Source organism: Lotus japonicus, chromosome 5 (assembly GCF_012489685.1).
Source record: "Lotus japonicus ecotype B-129 chromosome 5, LjGifu_v1.2".
Classification (NCBI taxonomy): Eukaryota; Viridiplantae; Streptophyta; class Magnoliopsida; order Fabales; family Fabaceae; genus Lotus; species Lotus japonicus.
Window position 1 is genome coordinate 12,894,075 of NC_080045.1, and position 17,419 is coordinate 12,911,493.

Below are 17,419 nucleotides of genomic sequence, written 5' to 3' on the forward strand. Positions count from 1 at the left end.
TTGTCTACTTCCTGCACTGTCACGTGTTTAGAGATTATAAACTCATGATAAATCTTTCTTAATGGGGATTGAGCTTGTGTAATAAAAATTCATTTGAACCTCCCGCATGCTTGCATGCGCGTTTAAAAGCATGTTTTTGTGTGTTTGTGAATTTTCATATACAAGTATACTTGATTAACCTTGAGGTAACAAAAGGAATACAATGCTTGAAAGTTTCGAACCGGGTCGAATTTCATGATGGTAAATTGGTAATACACAGCAAGTACAGTGATTCAAGGCAAATACTCGAGAATTTCTGAACATATTATTCAATTCTCTCCAATTTTTAGGTTTTGTCTGTATACAGTTGGGACTTGGGAATGTATAAGCTGTCATGCATGTCTCTAGCTCAGCAGATATACACTCTATAATATTGGAAGTAATACTTTTAAATGAAAATAGGAAAATGCAAAGTTTTAATTCGGCATTTATATATAGGATAAGAATTTTTTTTTGGAAGCGGCTTCGGTGCGACTCTAAATCAAAGATCTGGATAAAAAAAATATTAAAAATATCACAGTCCTTCACTTTAACTGGGAAAATTTAGCCCTGATTTTGCATGTGTGAGGGCATGTAGACATAGCCTTCTGTTGCGGCTCATTCCAAGGAAGATTCGGGTGGTTTTTCTAGTCAGGATTTTAAGGGTCGGAGTATGGATCTCCTTAACTTCTTTGAGTACCTATAAAATTAACCTCGAGGTCGGCCTAAGAAACTTCTCAATGATTTTCAGAGAAACTTTGAAGGCTTTGTGGGCGCCATAAGAAGGTTAAAAGGGGTCGTAAAATTTCGAGCTCGTCTCCGGCTCACTATGAGGGTCAGCTTTTTGAAGTGGCAGCCAAGTCTATTTCTATGGTGACTCCTTCGGTCTCTCTAGTAGCTTCTCCGCCTCTTCGGCGGTTTCTTCGACCTCTTCAGCGATTTCGAAGGCTTCTTTCTTTACTCTTTGATGGTGCTCCTTCTAGGAGTTATTTTACAAGGGCAAAGAAAGCATGGTTCATTGGTAAATGTGTTGGATTGGTATTCAATGGAAGTGATTTGGAGGCTCTCCATGGGCTCGAAAAGGAGTTGAGGAAGACTGATTCTTTTCGCGCTTGTTGCTAGTTGGTTACTTTGTTTTTGGTCTTTGGTTGGTTGCTTTGTAGTGAGTTTTTCTTGTATTATTGGTATATTGGTTGGGTTTTCGGCTAGGGTTAAGTCGTTATTTTCCTTTGGCGGGTCATATTTGTTTTTCTCTAGTGGGATTCTGGTTTTCTTCTTTTAGGGTTTTGACTTTGCTTTCGTGTCTTTGTCTGCTGGTTTCTCTTGTTGGGGTTTCATCTTCCCTTTCTTTTGAATAAAATCTTTTAGTTCTATGTAAAAAGACTTGAGAAATTTTTTCTCATTTGGACTTGGAGAATTTCCTCTGGCTGCCACCACATTAATGTAACCTGGTGGCATCACTCGGGAGAATAGTCTCTTGGGAATCCATATAGTGGCCACAGGTTAACCATTCGGTCATTAGCAACATAGACTGGCTGCGTCTCCGGTTTCAAGACTGGTGAAGTTATAAGATGGTTATAGACATTGGTAGCACCTTCTACCGCCTGATTGTTAGTTGCTTAATCGCTAATTTCGGAACTTCGTGGAGAAGTGGAGGTGCTTGACATTTGCTAAATTACTCCTTAGTTTCGTAAACATATGAATTGCGTCGGTTGAGTTATTTAAATTTTTTACCTAAGATCTTTTACCAATTCCCAGCGTATCAATTTGTTTCCCAGTGGAAAATCTATGAGGTCGAAATAGTCTGGAAGAAGGTCGAGCCTCACCACTCGAAGTTATTGAACTGAGCTTTGGGTCTCATTGTGCTAGAGTCTGTAGATGTAAAGTGGAGCCTTGGTGAAAGCAGATTCAATTCATTGAAACCAACCCCCTTTTCGGTAGGAGAGTGAGAGTATCAAGTCGCTCATGTTGGATGAGGGAAAGAAAATGTCATACCAGAAGGCCAGAATCGTACCCTATTAAGGCCAATAATCATTTCGGAACTAACACTCCATGACTTAGTAGGAATCTAATCAACAAAATGCTGAATTGATATAGCCAAATACCCATTTTCTGGATTCTTGACGCAAATGGCTGGGACCCTTGGCGCTAGTGCATATGCTTTTCGATACCAACAATTGCCACAATTTGGCCCATCCAATGCCCGCATGACGTCTAGATCCTCCTCCAATTGAAAATTGTTGAACTAGGCTCTTCGGCTCATGATGCCTTACCTTCAACTTGGGAAACCCATCTTCCTTTCTCACAAACTTCGGCACTCCAAACACCGAGTTCATCTCATACTCCAACCCACCTATCAATATAACAGATTTTGGCAAAAAACAGTTTTATCGCCAACAACATCAAAGAGAGTGAGATAGTGGCAGATAGAGTGGGAAAGAGAGAATGAGGTTAGGGACAATTGTAAACCCTATTTCATCTAATTTTGACGCCGGTCAGATCGACTCAATTTTAGATATAATATTAGTATTCGTCAAGTCAATGCTAATATTTGGACTAGAGGTAATGAGCCACACTATTTACGTTGGCCAAGCCGACACAACCTTATAAATCACTAAGCCTCAACCACTGTAGTGGGTTGCTTACTCTAATTAGTGATCAAGCCGACGTCGTTACCATCAAATCAGTTGAAACTTGAAACATTACCTTTAAGCATGGAGACAACTTTGTGTCGGCTAAACTGATATTAACAATGTTTGAGTTGCGGTCTATGCAAATAATCACGGCTAAAAACAAGTTTTCTTGTTGTGAATGATCAACGGTAAGTAAAGCTGTAAAGATAGAATCGTTCATATTTCAAAGCCTAATTACAAGGCCTTTCGTGTTTCCCAAAATTGGTGAAAAGAGCACATAATCACTCTTGCTGTTTATCTGGAGTCACATGGGTATATTTTGTCGGCCTTTTCAATTTGATGGAATTTATACAACAAGAAACAAGCTAATTTTGGTGTCAACCAAAAAGCCTTTGCTTTAGATAAAAATGATTAAATTCTGATTTGTCGACTGAGACAATACAAAGAGATAAATGCATGCATTCTAAAGTTTCTTTTTGTTTTCCGAAAGGTATTGCATGCAATGTCTTTAAGGGCAATTGTGTTCCAAAGTCTGTGGATTCTAGCTATCCTTCATTGGAAAAAGATAAGTAAAGATTATGCTATCATCAACATTTCTTCCCTTTTGAATGATATAGAACAACTCTTTTGACTGCATTTGTTTTTGCAAACTTCTTTATTTAATTTCTAACAGTATTAGTAGATAAGATAACTTAAAGCTTCGTTAAATTGTGGAAAGTCTAGGTGGGGACGCGTCTTCTTTTTCTATTCAACAATCTAACAACTTTTTATAATCATGAAATTAAAAAACTTGAATGATTAAAAAGAATTTACAGATGGGTTACTTTTTTTCATCATTTTGTTTCAATTTAAAAATATGTTAATTAGTATCAATTTTGAACCGTCTCTAGTCAAAAAAATAAGTTACTCCAATTCAAGGATCACTGACTTGCAAATTGCAATCGATTGCCGCAGCATGTGCTTCACATCGCTTTCTCAAGAGAGTATTTGAGAAAATGTAAAATATCCCCGCAGCATGCCCATATTTATGGACCAAAATTGACTACTGAAAACTCAACTTAATAATAAATTGAGTGTTCTAACTCCCTAAAATGAATGCTCAAAATTAAACTCCCTCTATTTCAAAAATAACTTTTATATAAATTTTATATACATCGAAAGTTGTTATTACTACTTCTTTGTGTAAATTTTCTCATGTTACATACCTCTTATAATCTTAAATCACAAAAATGTAAGGGTAGATATACACATTTATTTTTTCACTTAAAAAAACAATATCATTTTATAAAAGTTTAGTATGGCCTTAACATGTGAAGTCTATGAAACACGAACACACCTAGACAGGGGCATGTCGTCGTGTCGGACACGCGGACGCACGGACACAACGCCGACATGCGTGTGTCACGTGTGAGAACTGTCTGAATAAAAAAATATTTTTTTCAAGTTCAGACACAGTTGGGACACGTCTTGGACATGCTTGGACATTGAGTCGACAAACTTTTGTGGCTATACACATGGAAGGGACACTTGTAGTGTTATCCATTTTAATTTTTTTTTAAGTTAAATCATATTTTCTGGAAAAAAAAATTAACTAGATAGTTTAACACTTTTAGAAGGAGGAGAATACCACTAAATTAAGTTAAATCATTTTTTAGAGGCTATGCTTTTCAATGATGATGATGGTCAAGAAAAGAAAAAAATCACTAGATAGATTAACTTTTTTTTATGGAGACAAAGTACTTAACTTGTAATATGAGACTTTTTAGTATTTTTTATTTTTTTTGTGAAGCTCACTGACACATAAGATTGAAGTTGTCAGTTTTTCATAGTAAGAGGTTAACTTATGTTTTAACTTTAAGAAGGTTATATATAAACGTTAACTTGTCTCCTGTTCTCTTAATTTACCTTGTTGCTTTAATTTTGAAAATAAAATATCTTTTTAATATATATTATATAAGTCGTATCCTTATATCCTACTTTTTAGATTTTAGTTGTGTCGCTGTTTTCGCCCGTGTCCGAATTCATGCTTCACAGTGTGAAGTGAATGAGAAGATGACAATTAGTATAATATATTTATATATTTATACTGAGCAAGATGTACGTACGAGCTGTATTTAAAAACTTATATGTAGTGTAAAAAGTTTTGTCAGACATTTAATCATAATTTGGCATGTTCCATTTTTGGGGTTTTTTATTTTAGTTTATTTATAATATGTTAAAATAGTAAATTTTGATCGGATGATGTCTTTGTATTGAAAAAAATTACACCATCAATACACAGTGATTAAACTCAATGTTCAATGGATATATAGATAATAGATATTATTGAGTCAAGCATGCAAGCATTATATGATATCAAAGCACAACTTGTCCATGCTAGACATGATAGTGAATGAATAAGTTTTCTGCATCGATTAGCTGAAAGTGAGCTTAAACTGATGTTTGGTTGTTTTTTCTTTGTTGTTTGGTTTTGGCTTGGCTTATAAGACAGATTTCCAAGGGTCTATAATGCTATGAAGCAGCTAGGATGTGCTTGCCTATCACATGCACTAATCATTACATTTAATCTGTTTATTCAAATTTTACGGCTGTCGCGCCACTTTGATATAATTTGGCCTAATTTGCATGATGTATAAACTTATAGGAGTTTGGAATCGGATAACTAAGCTTCAGTTAAGTTAAAATATGAACGATTAAATGGTCATTTTAGTATGTAAAAGTCATGAACCCTCACGATTTCTCCTTTACAAATATAATATGGTCTATAAAAAAATTAAATGTGCTAAAGTCGAGCACGTTAATCCCTAATTATATTTTACTTTTGTGTGAGACTTAATGAAAGAGAAAATGTGACGCGTTAAGTACCAAGTTGGCAATTCTAGCAATAGGTATGCATTATTCACTCTCTACGTGTCACAATCTGAATGTTAAAAAATTAGATTTCAATTTAGTCCGCCTCTCTTGTTTTTCTCTACTTAAACAACAAGTAGTTTCATCATAATCAATTAAAGGAACACAATCCGGAGGAACCTCCTCAATCCAAACATGGTTGGGATATCTTGAGGAGTTCTTAGCCAAGTGATCGGCTACAGAGTTACCGGATCGGCGAACAAACGACAAATTAAAACTACGAAAACTCAAAACCAAATCCTTACAATCTTTAAGAATATAAATAAAATAAGAAGGTCCATGCAATGGTTTGTGCCATGCATCAAAAAGCTGGAGGCAATCTGTCTCTAACACCACATCCATGAAGATCAAATCAGCTGCTATAGATAAACTCCAACGGAAAGCAAGCGCCTCAGTAATCAAGGAAGAGGAAGCGTCAACCGGATATGCCGTCGCTGCTGCCATCACAAGCCCCTCCTCATTCCGAGCAACACACCCAAACCCTGTTGGACATCCCTTCTTCCAGGAACCTTCAAAATTGACCTTGATCACGTTCGCTTGTGGCCGTCGCCAAGACGCTGGAAGCGTGCGTCCTCCACCACGAACCGAAGCTGCACGCGGAAGAGCTTTCAACATCTGAACACGGGAAAGCAAGTCCTTCTGATGTAACTGCCTCCATGGCACTTTGATTTTGAATAAAATTTCCATTTGTCAAAAAAAAAAAAAAAAACTAGTAGTTTCATGAAGAAGTTTAAAAAACATAAATTTCAAGTGGTATATATGCCTCATGTGCAATTTTATGATAATATGATATAATATTTTTAGAACTTTTCTATTGTCATTTATTGCTATATAAGCGTGCTTAGATATCATATGAGATGCTCTTGAAGATTTTGGTATTCAGTCTCATTCTAGCTTTTTTTTTTAATAAGAAAAATATATTAATGAAGCATGAGAGATACTTCAACCCAAGGTTAAAAGTCTCATTCTAGCTACTCGGTTATTTTATTGGTAATAGCACATTTGATATGCAATTTTATTGTGCTTGGTCAACATTTCACATTTCCTATCAAGTGTGGTTTCTTGTATTTAAATGTACTTACAATCTTAGTTAAACCAGTGGTCATAAGTGTATTATTGACATTTTATGTTATATTAAAACTCATAAGTGTTTCACATGAATTGAATTTATAGTCACTTTGTTAACCTTAAAATTTTACTAAGTTGATCTAACTATATTCCAAATTAGGAAAGTTGCATCTTATATGACATTTTTTTCCACAAAAGACATTGCTAAGCAACTCAAATAAACAACTCTCATTGTGAACCTTCTAAGAGCACAAAGAGATCTGTAATTAAAAGTCCAAGAATCCTTTTCTACTTCTTCCAAGGGTTTAAAAGATTGAGAAATAGAACTCTTGATCAATTTAAAGTGATCATTTGTCTGCGAGTAATGATACATTTCTGACAGTTTTTAGCTACTGCAAACATTAGTAATCGCTGTTAAATTGTATGTTGAAAGAATGCCGCATAAAACCGTATGTCGGGCATCATTTCCGTTTATCTACAGATGCCCCTAGTATATCCAAAAGAACTTGGTGTCACATTCATGGAGAAGGATAATAATGAGCTAGTAATTGAATCATTTATCCCTAAAAATTTTGCCTCAGAGCTATGTTATTTCCATCATTGGCCCTAATCTAAAAGAAGAGTCATTCATAGTTCCTTGTTTTGGTCAACACAGTACTCACTAATGTTTATTTTTGGTCAAAACTCACTAATGTTTATGGACCTAACATACACACTAATCAATAGGGGGGCTTCTCCAAAATGGACAACTATTTAACATACTTCAACTTTCATCATGAGTGAAATCAGGCTCAAGGGGCTTCCTTAATGCCCCAAGAATCTCAAGCTCAGAACCATATCTCAAGCTCCTACCTCTCCTTGGGCTAGCCACAAGCTTTGCAGCATAAAAGTTTGAGCCCAATGGGCCCTGCAAGGGTGCAGAGAAATGTTCATTGCCACCACTTCCAGGCCCATAATCATAGGACACCATCATATTCTCCTTGCTCTTCAGCTCACTCGTTTCTTTCATTCTCTTATACCTGAACCATGCAGCTTGTATGAAACAAGCAGCCCACGTCCTCCACTGATGGGAATGGAACCTGAACGTGTGCCTCAGCTGCTTGCAGTGCAGCCTCCGGAACTGCGTCGCCACGAACTTCAAGTCCTCGGCTATGAGCGCGAAAGCTTCAACTTCGGTTATGGCTTCCACGGTTCGAGTTGAGGAGGGAAGGACAATGGTTGAACGAGGGTCCAAGGCCCATGGCAGAAGCTCTTCGCCGCAGAAGTCGCCGGAGCCGAGTCCGGAGCTGTTAAAGAACCCGGTCCTACCGCCGTTGGTGGTGCAAGAGTCTAGGCGACCTCTTACGATGAAGAGCATCTCATTGACAGGGTCACCTTCACGGACTAGGCACGTGCCTGGTGTGCACAAAGAAGGTTTCAGCCTTTCGCATATTGCATCTAGCATCTTCTCATCCATGTCATCAAATAATGGTACCTGTAGCATTTTTTTTTGGTCAATCCTTTAGCACGTTTGGAACAGCTTATTTTTTCTCAAAATCAATTTTAGTACTTAGAAGGTAATTACAAGAAGTTTAACCCCATAATTAATTTTGATTTTGGGATCAATTGTAATTGTAGAAGAATTTTCAATATGCACTAACAACTTCATTTTCACTTGCTTGTGTCTCAAGAAACACATTAGCAAGATAAAAGCACATATTATGTTTTCTGACTAGGATTTCAGTGCTGTATTAGAAGCTTATTTGAAACTACCATAAATCAAACAAAACTGTTTCGAAGAGTGAAAAATACAAAGATTTATAGTTTGTTTGGATCAGCTGCTCTTTACACAGAATCACTTCTATTAATCAGAAGTTGCTCTTAGAACTTTTTGTAGCTTCTGCCCATAAATAATTTTGACCTCAGAATCTTTTGTAGAAGGATTTTCTAAAGATGCACTTACTTGTCTGACTAGATTAAGGCAAAGGTGGCGTTTTATGTCGCGTCTGAGATCCGCAGGAAGGTCTCTGAGAATAGCTTCCTCGTCTACTCCTCGAGTAGCTACCCATCTGAATTGGTCATGGCGGCGCACACTTTGCTTCAGGTAACCAGGGAGCTGCCTGTGATGCATCCATCTTTCCGTGTCTGTCCTTCTTATTCTCCATTCTTCTAGCCGCATAGTGGTGGATTGTAGGTAGGTCTGTTAATCAGAAAAGGATTAAATACAAGATATGAGCATCAGTTTTATGATCTCAATTAGAGTTTCTTATAAGCTTAATAATTAACATGTGGATGATCAATCATCAATTCACTACAAAGTATGACAATAAATTTCCACTCTATGAAAAGAAAATCCATCTCATAAGTTTCAGAGATTTCATTTTGAGCTCTAAATAAATGGAAGTCAAAATGCAAACTCAGATAGCAATAAATAATAAATAATCTTGATATTAAAGAACACTGATATTGATATACCACCAGATCATGAGTTTATTTTGCAAATAGTTGTCAAGTCCAGACACTTACAGAACATTACAAGAGTGACAACAGATAGACTTACTTGCATATTGCCTATGAGCAATGCAAAAAGCACCAATCCAAGAATCGCAACAATCACAGCAAAATTGATCTCTGCAACATGTGTGCTTGTTATGAGATTCTGTCCAACAGAGCTGAATAATTGGCACAGAATTGGTTAGAATATTACAAACTCTAGTGTGGACTTAAAATATGTCAAGGATCAAGAGCAAATGGTTGCCAAAACACCAAAGAGACAATATTTTCTTCAAGAACATGAAGGTCTTGATTATAGTAAACCATAAAAGGAAAGCTTAAGCCTATTTTTGCTTTCATCAATTTGTAATTCACTAAGATATTGTTGGTTGAAATTTTATAATGATCTGAGCTATCACTAGTCTTTGAAGTGATAATTATGTTCTGGATTGTGTTTGTTGCCATAAACCTGACTTGGCTAAATTAAAGATGGTATATAACTTTGTTCTTTGATAATTATCCAATTTTGACATAAAAAAATAGTTACCTTAGATTCCTCAGTCCCCACCAAAGACAATAACAGTATTTGTTGAAGAATTTTGAGCTCGTAATTTCTAGATTAAGAGCATCAGCAAAAATGCCAAATTGAAAGAAATCACTGTTCTGGTCACATAGACCTGAGAGATTGCTTGATCTGAACCAAGCAGCTCTATCTGGGTCACCTATGCTTTGACATTCAAGATAATGATACTTGCAGTTTGGGTACTGAAGTGCACAAGCTTTCTTCCAGCATTCATCTTGCCGTTCAATCGATAACAGGTACCAAGTGGATCCTAAAACCTTTTTGAAATATAGTGAAAGTTAAGAACTGAATCAGAAGCAACTAAAGAACCATGTAAAAACAGGAAATAAAATATTGATATTTCCAGACTAGGAAGCTACTGGTCTGGAAAAAAATCATCTTTGGATTAACTTCTCTTTTTTCAGAATCAATTCTGATAGCTTATAAATTTCAGAATCATCGTGGCTCTAGAATCAATTATAGAAGGATTTCTAATGACTTACGTGACTTGCCATCATGTAGAGAGTCAGATTATATGCTGCCCCGGCCCAAGCTTTTTCTATCATTACCCCATTTGCCTTGACGATTTCAGAAGACAGAGGATAAAGAAGATACAACCTCAAGAGGTACTGGAAAATGGCTACAAGGCGAAAAATCTGCCTTGAAGCAATCATTTGTGAACCCTTTAGATTTGGAATCACTGCCCAAATCAGTACCTATCATTTATGAGAATTGTGAAGCTGTTAGCTTGTGACAGAATAAATTAAACTTGTAAGTAAACCAGAAAAAAAATAGAAAATGAAATTGGAAATCATACTGGTTTTGTTGATGAAAAAATTAGAATGTTAAACTGTCAATATATCTGTGTCTAGTCCCTAATTTGTCCAAATATGTTATAACATCACTTAACCAAATCAGATATTTTTCAGCACTATACAACTCTTTCTTCTTCTATTTCAATATTTCATCCATTTGGCAGAAAATGAGCTTGAGGCCAGTGTATTAAAAATGAAGATAAAAACAATAACAGCAATATGATGCAGTCTTCTTTTGAAAGAAAGAAGAAAAGATGAAGTCTTCTTAGTCTCAGATTTTACATAAGTATAAAATTGCAAAATCAATTGTTTAGTTGGCCTTGGTTTTGTTGTAATAAATTGAGAAAAGTTATCAATATTGAAATCTAGTATGAAATTCAGCCTATTTAAGATGTCCTGATAATCTTCAATTATTAAGTGATCCTAACGGATGGTTCTAAAGCTTAAATTATCTATGTTAGAAGGACACTCTTAATCTCCTAGAAAGATGCTTGCTTGCAAATGGTATTCAAATTGGAGGTGTCATGAAGGCTTGAAACTTAAAAACAAGTGCAAGTTTGAATTGCTAGGCAGAATAGCCGAGAAACAAGTCAGAAAGTTTTGCACTAGCTGAAGCAAAGAAGCATCTACTTAAACACTATAATATTAGGAGTTCCAAGATGAAGAGACATGAGCCAACGGTTTTTTTTTTTAAATCACAGATATCCTCTACTGAGGCAATCTTGCTCGAGTCGGGTTTCTTTAAACCATACACATATTTAAAGTTCTTTAAAATTACTAATATTTCAATTATGCTAAGAATTGCTCATGGATTCTTTTTAGATTTTAAAACGTGTGGTAGCTCACTTTCAAGAGCAAATTGAAAAGAAGTATGCATGTTTGAAATCAATTTCGGGCAGAAGCTTCCATGAATAGCTTCAGGGTTTTACCATCGATTTTGAGAAAAGAGAAGTTGATCCGAACATGCTATGCTAGGTTACTTACTATATACTTCTAAGATAGAGGTCACTTGTGATGCTTTTTGAGGGTGAAAATATCACTTTAGGAGCTTAGTGAAGCTAGGTTTTTGATATCTTTAGGTTGTTTTGGAAATTATCTGAAGCTTTTGCTTTGGGATTGAATCAAGGTAAACCATTGTTTGCTCTCTTCTCCTGCCTAAACTCGTTTACCGTTGTTTGGTTATAACTCTTGCTGTTAGATTTTTTTAATAAGTTTCTTGTGTGTGCTTTGGATTTCACATCATTTCTAAAAGAACTAGATCTCCATTATTTCTTCACTAAAATTTTCAGAAACTTTGGCATCAAAGAAATAAATTCCTTTTTGATATCAGGAACATACCTGTGGAAGTGGTAGAGCAGCCACTAGGTCAATCCAGAAGTCTCTGCTGAGGTACTTTGATGCAATCTTTGAAGAGTCTAAAACAAGCTCTCCTCTGCCCGAAACGCGAGAGGAAGGAGCAATATAAGCAGTTTGAAACCTAACATAAATCTGAAGAATGTAAAATGCATCAACCATTGATCGGATTATGGTTAGGGACACTTCAAGTCCAAGAGACATGTCAATGCACTTATCTTTCTTAGCCACTGGTAAGTAAAAGAATAAGGGATCCACAACTAATGAAACCAAACAAGCTGCTAAGAAAATTTTGTTCCATCTATTTATTCTAGGCCCTCTAGGATCAAACACCAACATCTCTGCTGCATCATAATCCTCAGAAAATACCCTGGAAACTTCTCTTGCATCCTTCCTTAACTTCCTTTTGTCACTCATCTCATAGGCCAGAATTGACCAGTTACTTTCTGGGCTTTCTTTTACGTTCTCTGTTTCAGGATCATCATGAAATCTGGGGACACAAATAACACTGAATTTTAGCACCAAAACTAAATCAAAATGTAATAAAAATAGTCAAATCCCACCAAAGTATGTTTGGATTAACTTCTCTTTTATCATAATCAGTTTCGAAACTCGTTTATTGACAAAAGTTTCTCCCCAGAATTAATTCTGCTTTTACAATAAATTGTGTAAGTGTTTCCAAGCATGCACTATGTGTGTTTGTTCTACTGTTTCCAAACATGCACTAACCTAATTTCACATATCCTGATACACAAATGTAGATGCAAGATTTTGCAGCGTTGAGTTCAATCGAAACCCAAACGCACACAAATAGAGCCACTGGCATAATTACACGAAACCATGTTCGAATAAGATTAGCTCTGATCAGAATAAATTTTGAACCCATAAACTATTCACATAAGTTTCTCCCTATAATCAGTTGTAGAAGTGTTTTCAAAACATGCACGTTTGTGTTTGAGTTTCTGATTGCACCCACGCAAACTTAATTTCACATATCCCAAAACACAAATGAAAGGATTTTATAGCATTGTGTTCAACAGAAACTCAAACACGCACATGCATGTTTGGTAACACTTCTACAAAGGCAGAATCAATTGTCAGAGAAATTTCTCTGACTAGCTTATGGGTTTTGAAACTACATTAGATTCTAATTAGCTTCAAGATTGCAGTGCAAAGGGAAGCATAGACAAACCTTACAGATCTTGACATATCAGAAGCCATTGTTCTCTATTCAACATTTTAGTTTCACCCTGCAAGGGATTATGAGAGAACATATATACCAGTATAAAAACTAGCAGCTAGGAAGCGGTTTTATTTAAAATCCCAACCACAAAATATTGCAGCAAAGTTTGCGTACCATTTTTCCCAGAAATCATGTGACAGATCAAAAGTAGGACAACTTACTGTGTTCATAATCTATAAATACATTAATCTTTTTGTGTTCATTCATTGAAAGTGCAAGTGAAACCTGTGAATTGGACACAGCAAAAAGCATTTGAAAAATTCAAAGTCGTCAGCTTCTTGGACTTCATGGTCATGCAATAAAACATTCATGAGGTCAATGTAGTGCCACCAAAAACTTCCTTTTATCTACTTCTTCCGTCTTAGTATTCATGAGAAATGTATCAGTGAAAAATAGCACAATAAAGTCCTAGGAAAAAATAGAGAAAAGAATAGATGTAAAGGTATAATTCAGAGAAGAAAGAGAGACCAGAAAATCTTCTAGACTACTATGTTCCTTCAAAGTACTACCTTGAATTCATTATTTGACTTCTACCCTGGATTTTAATTTGAACTTCCTGAGTCTCATGTTTGTGGTAATCAAGGGGACAAAACCAAAAGATGGTTGAGCGTTTCTCATTCTATTGAGAAAATCAAAATACTCTACTTATTCGTTGGTATTTACATGACTTGACCCTCACTGAGTAAGATTTTGTATAGTTTTTGACAATGTTGTTGAGACTTGAGAACCTTTAGCTTCATATTTGAATTTAGCATGTCATTTTCTAATTTTCTGGTTTGTTGCATATAAAAACTGCTGAAGAAGGAAAATTTCATGAAAGATGAAGTCAAATCAAAAAGTAACACCAAAAATATATGAATGATAACTTAAAAATGATGAAGATACATAGACATACATTTTCTGTCAGACATCCTTTAGACATACCACTTTGTGGCGGTTTTTAACTCGCGTAATATTTTGTGACCGTTAAAAACCGTCACAAATTAATATGTCCAAAGGATGTTAAAAAAAATGAATGTCTATCAATACTTTCCGCAGAAGAATAAGGTGACTTAAATTTTTAAAGGTTTCAAGGTCGGGACACTTAATCTTTCTCCAAAGTACATTAACTACAAATGCAGCTAAGAAGGAGTGAGTTGTAGAAGCTGCAGCAGGCAGAATAACCGTGACTCAGGAGAGATGAGACAAAATTAAGGGTAAATAAAAAGATTAATGGTTTGGGTGCAAATTTCAGAGGAGATGATAGCATTAAAGGCAAAGCTAGATTTGCACCATATACCTCAACTACCAAAACCAAATGTTCATATAATCATATATGTTCTGATCAAAATAAATGCCGAGTGGACCGCTCAGGCTTAAACCATGGTGCATGGAGTGACTAGTTCACAAAATTGAACCAGACCAAAAAAATTGACGGTTGAAAACAATTTTAAACCGTTTTTTTTTTAAGTAAAATGAATTCATTTTATCATGAAAAACTTCGAGGCCCAAACGAAGGACAAGAAGGGGAGGTAACCCAAATAAAAAGAGGGGCCCAAAACCTTTATAGAGCAGAAAAATAAACTTGTTTGTTTTCAATTTTTTTATATGTTTTTTATCAAATAAAATTCTAATAATAAAAAGTTAAATAATGATCAATGATACACAATTTTTTATCATTTATTCTTTTATTATTGAAAACTGAACGTTGTGATTCGTCATCATAGTCAATTGTATTCATATTCAAGACCGGTGCTAGCTAATCGATAACAATTCAAGAGAGAATAAATATAAGACTTTTTCATCACTTCTTGACTCAGTCTTTGGGGTTGTGTTTATAATTTTAATTTTTTTTATTTGTTCTATTAATATTTTAATTTTTCGATAAAAATATTTTTTTAAATTGGTGGATTATCTTAAGGAATTATTATTTTAGATAATTAATTAATACGTGAAAACATAATTTTTTTATTTTTGATAAATTACAACTTAATCAAACTACACCAAATCGAAAGAAGGTTTGGGCCTTTCAGCCAGTTTTTACACACAAAAAATAACAAAACTCATCTCTTCTTTTCTTTTTATTATTTTTATATAATAAACTTAAAAACCGGTGGGATTTTAGCAACTAAATCAAGTACTTAGCCATTGAACCAAGTTCCAAAAAAAATATAAACACTGATGATGGTAAACTTAATTAGGACTAAAAAATGAACCATAAACTAAAACAAATTGTATTAGGAAAATCACACAAAACTAACTAAAGTTGGATCAAGTAGGAATTAGAGTTAATTAAAATGACAAGCCATACCATCAGTACCTATTTACTAGCCTTTGAATTCACTAGACCTAATGAAGTTCCTATTTTTTTGTTTTAATTTAAACAATAATAATACATTAGACAGATTTACAAGACAGACAGACACACATGCAGTGCCAAAATAGACAATAAGAGATGAGAAATGGTAAAATAAAATAAAATAAAAGAACCAAAAGCTAAAAGCAATGCAAAGGAAAACACAAACCATGCAACAACGTAACGTGCGTGATAAAGGATGAACCAGAAGTGATGCAGTCAAACTTGTGCAAGTCCCGAACGGTGGAGGCTGGCGATCCTCAAGCTGCTGCTAGGCGGAAGGAAAAGAAAATGAGCTGAAGAGGCCGTAGGCAATGAACTCAACCTTCTCACCATCAATTCTCCTTTATTTATAAATTTTCTCCTAGGGTTAATGGGTTCCTAATTTTAAAAAGAATATTTGAATTTTTATGAAGAAATCTGATAAGATTTTGAGCTTTGTTTCCTTAATTTGTTTGTTTTCTAATTTTAATAAGAATATTTGTATTTTATGAGGATAAGATTTGAGCTAGCTTTGTTTCCATAATTTGGTTGTTTTCCTTATTTTCTACTGATGATTAGGAATCATTTGAAAATGAGCAGTTTAGTTCAGGTAGAATCGAACTTTTGATCTACCATTCCTGTCAATTAATGTGTAGAAGCCTTGGTGAATCTGCATGTTGTTTTAACACAGGAGAACGACCATGGATGAGAAAATACATGCCAGAGAATAACCATCTCATATGGGAAAAGTCATCTTTTTCAAAATGTCGGTTAGAATCTTGATAACCCACAAAGTTTATTTCTTGCTAGTAATACCTTTTCAAAGGTGAATTTTATTCCCATAGGATACACTTTTGGTAACAAAAAGTTCATTTTTGTAATTTTATAATTTTTCTAAAATTGTATAAATTGAATTAATTAAATTTATTTTTTATTTTTATTCGAATTATTTTTTAATTTATTTTGAATTATTTATTATTTTCTAATTTCCATTTTTTATTTTTTTTCTTTTTTCTGAATTTTAATTTTTATAATTTTTTATTTTTTTACTTTTCAGTTTTTAAATCAATTTTTAATTAAAATTTATTTAGACTTTTTGAATGAAAGTTATAGGAAAAAACAGCAGGCAAAATTGGATGCTGGAGAGTATCTTATGAGTATTTTATTACTAATCTTTTTTTTAACCATTTGAGTAAGTTTAGGTGACACTCCAAATAACTTTTTTTTTTTAAAGTGACACTCCAAATAACGTTTTTTTTTTTTTGAAAGTGACACTCCAAATAACTTTTTTTTTTTTTTTTTTGAAACTACACTCCAAATAACTTAAAACCAAGGTTTGGTGTTTCTACAAATAATTATATCTATTGATTAATATAACATTTTTTTCTCCCTCTTGCATTAGCCGTCATTCTCTCTCCTACATTATTGAAAATGTGTCATTTTGTTAATTCTGTTCACGAAACTCACCTACAAATGCATGTAGTTTGCGAAGAAGAATGGAGAAAATTGAAAACTATTTTCTCTATTTTGTTTTAGTTCAAAGAATCAATATTTATGTATGAATATAGTCACAGAGATAGGTGGATAATAGTTATGATGATGGTTATTTCATATTCAGATGCACAGATTATGTGTACAAATGATTTGTGTAGTCTGAACATGGCAGAAACATTGAATGCAATGAGCAACCATACTTTTGAACTTATACACTTGAAGATATGATACAACCTTTTAATTCAACTAGCAAAAGTCCACTTGTACATACCAAGTACTAATTTAATCATGAAGTAAAGATGTTCACTTTGCCCAAAACACCTGAAAAGAGGAAAGCATAAACTGCATTCAGTCACCTGCTATGTAGGTCCAGTCAAGAAATATTCAATGAATTGAAGATACTCACAACTAAGAGCCTTGTTGCTCATCCAATTCCACTCTAATGTATGTGTCACAGATCCAAATGCCAGGATCAGAAATCTCATGCCTGTTCTCCCTCTCCCACTGTTCTTGCAGTAAAGGACACTTCCAGAT

General features: G+C 34.6%; 2 protein-coding genes across 2 annotated transcripts; both read right to left on the bottom strand.

Moving 5' to 3' along the window:
* Positions 1–5,564: 5,564 nt before the first annotated feature.
* LOC130719089 (uncharacterized) lies at positions 5,565–6,248 on the bottom strand. Its single transcript, XM_057569732.1, has one exon. The coding sequence runs from the start codon at positions 6,246–6,248 to the stop codon at positions 5,565–5,567; it is 684 nt and encodes a 227-aa protein (XP_057425715.1).
* A 902-nt stretch (positions 6,249–7,150) lies between these two features.
* LOC130716714 (protein CNGC15a-like) lies at positions 7,151–13,294 on the bottom strand. The gene is made up of 7 exons (XM_057566713.1): positions 13,024–13,294; positions 11,817–12,321; positions 10,167–10,379; positions 9,649–9,941; positions 9,169–9,280; positions 8,572–8,808; positions 7,151–8,103 (listed from the first exon to the last, which is right to left on the bottom strand). The coding sequence occupies exons 1-7, from the start codon at positions 13,050–13,052 to the stop codon at positions 7,393–7,395; spliced, it is 2,100 nt and encodes a 699-aa protein (XP_057422696.1). The 5' UTR covers positions 13,053–13,294; the 3' UTR covers positions 7,151–7,392.
* Between the last annotated feature and the right edge of the window lie 4,125 nt (positions 13,295–17,419).